Source organism: Drosophila subpulchrella, chromosome 2L (assembly GCF_014743375.2).
Source record: "Drosophila subpulchrella strain 33 F10 #4 breed RU33 chromosome 2L, RU_Dsub_v1.1 Primary Assembly, whole genome shotgun sequence".
NCBI lineage: Eukaryota > Metazoa > Arthropoda > Insecta > Diptera > Drosophilidae > Drosophila > Drosophila subpulchrella.
Window position 1 is genome coordinate 11983486 of NC_050610.1, and position 9660 is coordinate 11993145.

At 39.1% G+C, this 9660-nt stretch overlaps 1 protein-coding gene across 1 annotated transcript; it reads right to left on the minus strand.

Moving 5' to 3' along the window:
- Positions 1-6326: 6326 nt before the first annotated feature.
- Positions 6327-9428, minus strand: LOC119547354 (inner centromere protein A). The gene is made up of 3 exons (XM_037854168.1): positions 9044-9428; positions 7392-7758; positions 6327-7034 (listed from the first exon to the last, which is right to left on the minus strand). The coding sequence occupies exons 2-3, from the start codon at positions 7683-7685 to the stop codon at positions 6471-6473; spliced, it is 858 nt and encodes a 285-aa protein (XP_037710096.1). The 5' UTR covers positions 7686-7758; positions 9044-9428; the 3' UTR covers positions 6327-6470.
- Between the last annotated feature and the right edge of the window lie 232 nt (positions 9429-9660).

Here is a 9660-nt window from a genome sequence, read left to right on the forward strand (position 1 = left end):
TAAGAGCCAAGTAAGGGCGAAATATTAAAATCTAACATTCACAAAGTCACGAAGCGCCAGCGACACCAGCAGCAGCCACAACAGCAATAATAACACAACACCACACCACACCAGCCAACAAAAACAGGAGCCGGAGAACTGCCACAACAATGCTAAGCAAATAGACAAAGTAATGAAAAAAATTCTCTTACTTGAAAACGCCTCGGGAGGGTTCGAATATTCAATACCGCAAAATAAGGTTAGGAAAAAACAATCTCGGAATCTAAATAGATTTAATACAATAAAGAAATATATGACATTCTAATATAAAGATAATTATTATAGATTTTAATTTGGGCATAGGTTTTTATTTAGTTTCGACTACTCAATACCGTAAAAAAAAGGTTAAGTCTTGAAACCATTAATTTTTTAATGGGATTAACAATTATGTGGAATTGTAAGAAAATATATTATTTTATTTTTTAAGTTAGGCTTATTCTAAGATTGGTTAACAACATTTTTTCTTTGATAACGTTTTTTATCATATAGACTTTGTAAAAATGTCAAAAAACATTTCTTAAACAGCTTGAAGATTTTTTTAAAACGTGTATTTATTGTTAATCTTAAGATATAATATGTATAAAAATTAATGTATTAGGTATTAATTAGGTTTTAAAATATTAGAAAAATAGTTTTGTCATCTTAGAAAGATTTAGATTTTGTGTTTTTCTTTTATTTGATTTTTGTTTTCAGTGTTAATAATTTTGAAAAACTAAAATATTATAATAAAGTCAAATATTACATACACGTAATGCATTTTATAGTGCCCCAAAAACGTAAACCCGGGGTATACAGAAAAAGCAAACACAGAAAGTTTTACTTGCCGGATGGAAGACACAAAAAAAGCGAAAAAAGGAAAAAACTCATCAGCCGGAATGGAGGTCGCCACGGGTGCAGTAAACGTGGCTAATGAATGCTTTTGGCCCACTGATGGTAGCTCTGTGTTTAATTTAATAACACGCACACACTCCCACACTCACACACACACAGACACACACTGGGAAAAAGACAACACACGGACATATGTAGGACTCCCCCATATACACATGTCGGCGTCTGTTTGTGTGTTTGTATATTGAACAAATAAATTTGAAATGTTGACAACATTTTGCTGTTTGTTCATAAACGAGGCCATCGTCACCTGTGGGAGTGCACGTGCCATCCAGAACCGCACACACAGAACTAGCCAGGGATCCACCCGGAACCACCCGAAACCACCCATATATCCAGGAGGAACCACCACAATCGCATCCCAGAACCAGAAACAGCCGTGGGGCAATAAAACTTGACGCCACCGACAGCAGCAGCTACAGCACTTCGCCCCATGGGTCCTGCAGACGCATAAAAAAGTAAAACTTTCCTATTACTGCCACATGACCATATAGCCATATATATATATGGCATATACAATATACCCGGCTCTCCCCCAAAAACATTTCCCCCCCTCCCCATACGCACTTACATTTCAAACCCATAAAGTGCCATGTAAAATCCCAGAAACTTTCATTTGCAATTTGCTTAAAGTTTATGCAATAGATGCGCCACAATAAAAAGTTCACCAAGGTGTATGGAGCATAATAAAACTGGAGTCGCAAACGAAGCAAAAAAGTCTTTTACCCACCATCGATGTTTCTGTGGAAAAACTTCAATAAATATAAAATTTGAAAACAAAAAGTTCTTTGAGTTATGTAGCATACCATTTCCAAAGAACACATAATAATGTCTGCTGAAGGTGAGACTTTTTGTAGCACATTGACGATTATCGGTAAAAGTATTCTTTTCCTAGCAAAAAATAATTTAAAGTACTTTGCCGGTATAAATGGTTATTGAATTGTAAGTAGCCTTTTTCGATACCGATTTTAAAAGCGGATTTTCAGCCATAACAAAAAAACTCTTTCAGCTTATTCAACTGTAGAAAGCTTTATGATGAATACACCATAAAAATTGCCAGCTTCCAATCAATTTCAAAGTCATTTGTTACAAATTTTAAGTGCAGGCCCAGTGTTAATCAAAATTAAGTCCCATAAAAAGAACAACGACAAAAAACTTCTTATCGCCGCCCGCCATGTACACAGTTAAAAACCGGAAGTGCTTTCGCTGGGGAAAGTGGCTCAGAAGGCAGAATAATGCGGGGTGGTAAATCAGCAATGAGCAAGAAGGTAATGTGCCTTCATATTTCAACGTCACAACGGCATCGTCATCATTTTTCTGCGGCCAACGCAACGGCGATGACATCAACAGTTCTGCATAAATTTGCACCCGATAAAAATTTCAAATGTTTTCATCAAATCATTTTTGGTGAGCAGTAGAAGAAATCCCCCCGAACATTTTTTGGGAGGGGTGAGATGATATGGGGTCTGGAATTCTGGGATCTGGGGTCTAGTCGTCATCCATCATTAATGGAGCGCACGGGGGCTGAAGGAGTTGAAGGAACCGCTGCGAAAAATGTGGGGCTTGTAGGATTCGGGGGGTTTTTGGGATCTGGCAACGGTGTCTCGAGCTGAGAAACGTTGACGATGACATTATTTTTTAATGACTTTGACTTTCTGCAGCAATTGGTGTGCGTCTGGCACTCTGAATACTGGAATACCCGTACTCGCTCCGCTTTTGTTTCGTTTTATGAGCCTCATTGAAGACTGGGCGTTCGCTCGGATTTTATACTTGCTTTTTATTTTTATTGGTTCGCTTTAAATTTGCTCCTCCTTTGTTGTGCTCAGATTTTTTTCGTGAGTTATATCAAGAGAAATAGGGAATACTTAAGACGAAATTTGTATAATAAATACCACTTTTAAAATTACCAGTTATGAAACAAAAATATTTGTATTTGCGTAGAACATCATAAAATACTGGGTAACTTTTAAAGATTTAAATTTTTACCAAAGCCGAGTTTTAAAACGTTTGAATAAAATCCAAAATGTTTCAATATATTTTCCAAACAAAGAGTAAATTTTATAGAAAAATTGTATGAATCACACTGGGCCTCCACAATTCAATACCTTTTTTAATCCGCCACACTTTCTACAGTACCTATTTTTTGCCAACATTTTATTTAATATTTTTCATAAAAGATATATTTCACAAATGAAACTTTTTATCAAACACTTAAAACCAAAATGAAAAGGGGTATTTCGTGGCCAAGGCTTTCCATTGCAATTAAAGTGTATTGCGAAGCGCTTAAAAATGTCGGCCAATTTTTTGTTGTAAGTTTTTGTTGATTTCGCACCATGCCACGCCCCCATTGTTCGTGGCACGCCCACTTTCAGCCCAAAAGACAGGGGCTTTTTTGAGTCACAGGCCGAAACCGCCGACGGCTGACGGCTGCCAATATTCATATAATATTTTCACTGTGAAATATTTTCTGCTCATAAAAGAAAATTGACTGCGAAAATTGTTTTTACCGAGGCGGCTGCAGCTCAACTACCTCCTCCCGTTTCCAGTTTTCCAAGCTTCAGTTTTGCGGGTGTACATAGTACGTATATGTGAATGTGCTTTGTTTTCCTTTTTTGCGTGTGCATTTTTACTTTTTTATGCGTTATTTTGCATGCATCAGCGCGTTATTAAATTCCGCGCCCCACAAGCAGCCAAGGAGCATCCGGGTATCCTTCGTCCTCCCACTGGCGTCTCATTTAACCGCAAGCTCCTTGCCATAAAAGCCACAAAAAATAACACAAGAAAGATATACAACCCGCCCCACACCCATCAAATTCGGCACATTGTTCCGCCTTGAATACGCAATTGCTCTGTTTGCTCGCTCGTATAAATTCGCAGCACTTCGCGGATTTTTGCATCCGCATCCCGAATGCAAGACACGCACTTTCTCCAGCGCACGCTTATGAACTTCGATACTTGTCACCTGATACTGGGAGCATATATCCAAGATGGCTTATACGGATTCCTAGTGACTAATCCCCAATGAGAAAGGCTTAGAGGAGATGCCGTCATTAAAGCGAACTCTAAAGGGTTGCATGAAAAGTTCATACCGGGTATCCTATAAAATACTTTATAAAAACTTTATTATTCACTCTAAGGATTTGTGGGCACTAAGATCCCCAAAGTCGGTTGAGAATTTAATTTTATAAAAATCTCTGTGAATTTGTTTATTTTCTTTGGCATACCACCGTAAAATATGATATGCTTTTTATGCTCTGGCGAATATATCCCTTAAAATGATTTTTAAAAGAAAAACCTCTGTATAAAGGTTCCCCTTTACACCATTTACTTCCAATCTGTGAAGTTTTTATAAAATATCAATATCCGTAAATCATTGTTAAACATGATCTGTATTCATGTCCAACACTTTCTGGCTTGTAAATAGAAAAACATTTTCTGTGCCGCTTTTTTTATTGCGAAAGTTTTTCAGCCATTGTCGGTTATATCTTGTTACATTTTTATAATTATAGTAAAACAAAAAAAAAATATTAAAATATACAAGTGCATTGATAGAGTGAAAATATTAAACAGGAAGGATATTTTATACTTTTTGCAGACTTCTTTTCCACAATGTTTTATTTTTGTGAGCAGAAGCTTAACATTTTGTTGACCGTTATTTCAAAGCAGTATGTTAACATAAGCTAACATAAGCATGTCCTTCTGACTACAGTGGAATGTTAACAGTCACCCCCCTGGCACTGTTAACCGTTAGCACAGTTTTCCCCATGTCCTTCTGTTTGCAGAATGTTAGGGGGTGGCTCTATGTTGTTTACAGGCCTTTGTACAGCTGTTAATTGGGCTGAACAAAATAGGGCGGAAAATAGTTATTGATTTAAATAAACACGAAATCTAGATATATAAAAAAATACATTTCAATAGTTATACTAGAAATATTTATCCGTCCAAATCCTAGTCAAAACATATTGTTATAATGTATCTAGTTCTTGAATTTTGCAAAAATAAATTTGTAACAGATAAGTTCGTACGAATTCATCTCAAAGCAAACCTTCATTAAATTTACTCTCTCAAGCCAAATCCATCAGCTTGTTACAATTTAATTGCATTCAATTTCCATTCAAGCCGAGATCAGGTGATGGATGCTCACCTTTAAACCTGCTCGGCAAATTTGCAATAAATACCTGTTTCAGTGTACCTCGATAAACACATGCAATGCAATTCATCATTCAGCCAAACACACACGGGGATGATCTGGTGGGGGCACGAGGCGTTTTCCGGGGGGGTTTTACAGGGCGGCGGTGAGATGGGATATTGGAATCTTTTGAAAGGACGAGGCCGCCGCCAAAACGTCCCATTAACAGGAGCTCAATGCACAAAAAGTCAGATCCTATGGCTGATGGCTGGAGCCAAAAAGCGAATGTCAACACTATCAATCATCGCTTTGACAGTTTGAGTGCTTGTTTTAGTATTTGTGCTTTTGATTATGTGACTCACACACTTGCAAAGCCAACACACACACACCCACACACATGCCGGCGCATCAATTGATACACTTACAACAAATTGTTTGTAGTGGAACACGTGGGCGTGGCCCTGCGGACAGGATTGGATCGGATCGGTCGGGGAATATGGGATATATGTATATGGAGGCATAGGTGGGTCGGGGGCAGGACCACTTGATTGATGGAGCCACCGACCTAAGCCATTTTAAATGAACAAATTGAATGTGCGGCAGCACACATGCACAGCCACAGCAGAGGTCATTTCGATAGGAAATGGTGATTAATTTAATTAAAAAGTCTGCTTTTTCTAAAAAAACACAGAGAATTCAGACATTCTCATCTGAGTTAAAAAAGTTCTTTAAAATAGAAGGAAATTTTTAAAGTTGTTCATCTTTTCGTTATCCTTGAATAGAATTTGCGGTACTTACATTGTATATCTCAACAACTAAACTATTAGTCTGACCAGTAGTGTATACTTATTAAAAAGTAGTAAAATAAACTCAATTTAACTTTTCTCTTCTCACCATTTCGTGGCAATATTAAGAACATTGATACCAAAATGTACTTACACTACCTTTTAAGAACGAATGTTCTGAATTCAAGAACAATGTTCTTGGATATTTCTTTCTGTGAAAGAAATGTTAAAGTAAAAAATACTATACAAAATTTATTAACATTTTGGTTACTACCTTTCATTCGGTTCTTAAGAACGAATGTTCTCTATTTAAGAACAATGTACTTGAATATTTCTTGTGCAAAAGAATGCAGTGGAATTCATTAGACATCCAAGTTGAAAATATATTGTTATATACTTTTGGACACCTTTTAAAGTGATTTCAAAACAGTACTTCATTTAGTAATTTATTTTCATATTGGTTACAATGCTATTACTTTACCCCCCATTGTTAGTTTGTGTCTGCGGTTGCCTGCTGGTGATTATAGTAATTTAATTTCTTCGAACAACAAAACAAATGTGCAACAAAAAATCGGGAGCAAATGAAATCCAAAAACGGAATGAAACAGAACGGGGAATCCCCCGGGTCAACGGGCGCTGAATGGGTTGGGTCGAGCCCGGAACATGGTTAGTTGTCGTTGCTTTTGGTAAGCTTCTCGTTCCGCCCGCTGGCGCTGCTCCTCCATTTCCCGTCGCTTCGACTCCTGCGCCTTGGTGTTCTGGACATTGAAGAGGCGACGCTGCTGGACACGCGACTCGGCGGACAGGTTGAAGGGCTCGACTTTCACTTTCACCTGCGAGACTCCGGACGGACGATTTGAGGGCTTCAAGGGCTGTCGGCTGCTCTGCGGAATGGGCTTGGCCCTTAGGAACTGCTTTCTGTAGAGTTTCGACTCCTCTTCCCGCTCCTTTTGCAGCTGCTCCACCCTCAAACGGCGCTTTTCCTCCATTTCACGCGAATTCTTCAGTACATTGGGCGTCATGGGACAGGTGATGCGATGCACTACGACCTTGCTGGCCTGGCGTTCGTGGGCATGCCGAAAATCTGGCATAGGTTGACTGTGGAACTCACGCAGCTTGCGCTCCTGCTCCTTGCACTCGCGGATCAGCCGATCCTTGCGAGTGGAGTAGATGTCCTTGAAGCAATAGGCCTAAGGGTAAGGGAAAATCAGCAAACAAGCTGTGATATTACCATAAAAACAACTTTGAGAATATTCTAATACAACACCATTCGGGGTGCCACAAAATCACACCTTTCATACCTAAAAGTATGCAAAAATATTTATCTTAAATAAGAAAGCTTATAAAATATACTATTATTATTCATTGCATACTTTTAGACACCTTAAATGACTAAGTATAAATAGTTTGTAACCTAAAATTACCAAATGGCGTTTTTTAAACCTGCTTCGAAATTAAATTCTAATTAGTAACTTTATGTTTAAAGTACTAAGAACTATAAAATGATTGATCTACTGACTAGCATGCCATATTATCAAAAACCCTACCTTGGGAGCCGTTATTTGCGGAGGAAACATGGGCTTCTCACAGCTGATTTTGAGGTTCTTGAACATATTCTCGACCAAAACCTTTGAGTTCTGCTGGGCCTGGCTGAGAATCAGGCTGCCACGTCGCTGGATCTGCTCCACCTGCTCCCGATGATGTTGGAGATTGGGGAACTCCTCACTGGCGGTGTGAAAGATGTCCCCCTTGCTCGACATCTCGGATGTTTCGGATGCAAAGCCGTCCAGCTGCTGCACACCCAAATCGCCCCAGTTGTACTCCACTTTCGAATCCGACATTGTTATTATGTAGATACTAACTAATTCCGGGATGTGCTTAGTGCTCACGTTGATGGCAGTTAATGTGGAATGGCTGGAATTTCAGTTACATTCAATTATCAGCCTACTCTGAGACCGGGTTTCGGGTGGAAAATGTTTTGGACATTAGTGTAGATTTCATTTGGACGTGCTGGTATGAATAATTTAGAGTATTCCGACTGTCACTTTGTCTGAATGGGGGGGGGGCTGTCTGCAGCTTCCGCTGCCCAACTGGATGCACTTCCGAATGGAGGAGGTGGCACCCCATCTCTCCGTCGATCCTGTCACTTTCCTGTCCAACTGTCTGTCCCCGTCTGTCCAGGACGTCTATGTGGTGTCAATTTGATTGCAAAGGTAATTCAAATAATCTCATCATACACAATCTAGCTGTGTATCCTGCCCGGCTCCTCAACACCCCATCTGAATCACAGTCGTCCTCCCTTCACTTCATTTCAACGACAACTTCAAAGCGAGCACAGCAAATAAATCAAATTAAATTTAACTTTTTTTTTTTACTTTGCCTTGCTGTGTGTGGGAGAAATTTAATTTGCAGGAACTGATTTCGTTGGATTTCATTAAAAAGGTTCTCTATAATTAAATTGATTAAGAGATGGAATATAAAAGTGCGAAATGTAAACATATATTTTAATCCTGGCCCAGCTAATGATTGCGAAATACCAGCTTTTCTCATTCAACCAAACAGTTTGAATAAAGTTCGTTAATTGATTTCGTTTGATGGGATTCGCATAGTTTTATAGAGTCAGTGCAGGGAGAAATATGTAATTCAGTAATCCAAACTTTAGTGCAAACAATCAAATAAATAAATATTCGATATAAGCTTTGACAATTATAGAGAAAACAGAAAATACATTTAGTAAATATCCTATCATGCCATTAAAATCCCAGAGTAATTTGTGAAAAGTGTGGCATCTAATGATGCCATTAAGAGTTATTTTTCTTATTTATCAATAGGGTTTTCGCACTCTACCATGGAGAGCTGTAAAAGTTGGCTAATCTAGCACGCGTTTTGATTAACCACAACAAGTTGTTCAGAAGTTTGTGGCCAGACATGTGCCATAATCCACTCGAGTTGACTGGGAAGCTCCCCGCAAATCACCCATCCTGATTAGAACTATGTAAATACAAGTGTTTGTAGGATCTGAGGGGGTAGGATACACATACCCCCAGCACATACATATGCTGGTAACTTTTTAAAAGCCCCGTCAGATAGCCGACATTGCTTACAAAATAAAAGTTTGGCCTTATATCTCTGATAGACATTAGTAAGGCGAAAAGTTAACAAAGGGGCGAGCGAGTTAGGAGTGCTGGGGAAAACTTACCGACTGATAATCGTGCCTCAAAAACAGAAATGGAGAGAGAGTGAGAGAGCAAAAGTTATACCAAAAACTTGCCGCAAAACAAAAACTCACTCTTCCTATCTCGGCGATAATTGCTCCTTTAACTAGGGATTTTTTTTCGCCTGCCCCCATTTCAGCAAACCCACTTCTGATTAGTTTGTAAGTATAGGGTTTTTGGGGGCCCCAGGTCTTTGTGTATTATCTTTCAGTTCGCAATTAGTGGCTCATTTGAAAGAGATTTGCAGCAGCGACTTTTGCTGATTGGATTGGGTCCGGTTTCGAGGCGGGTCAAAGGTCCCGGAATGATTGAAATTTGAGACGGGGGGCGGGTTGGTTTGTGGGCCGGAACAATGCCATCCATGCGAACAGGTTCGCATCCGTGGAAAACATTAAACGCTACGACTTTTCCCGTTGCCCACATTCTTCTCGAATCATTTAACCCGAGCGCCATTTTCATAAAACGAAATTATTAAAATTGTTTATTCGGGTCTGTCGTGTGTGGCCATGTGTGTCGCTGCTCCTCTCGGATGCGCACATTCCGCCGCACAAAAACATTATTATTGAGCAGTTAACTATACAGGAAAGCAAGTTTAAATTAA

Coding starts and splice junctions, on each gene's coding strand:
- LOC119547354 (XM_037854168.1), bottom strand. CDS start 7,685: ATGTCGGATTCGAAAGTGGAGTACAACTGGGGCGATTTGGGTGTGCAG. Junction 7,035..7,391: donor CGCAAATAACGGCTCCCAAG/GTAGGGTTTTTG, acceptor CCTTACCCTTAG/GCCTATTGCTTCAAGGACAT.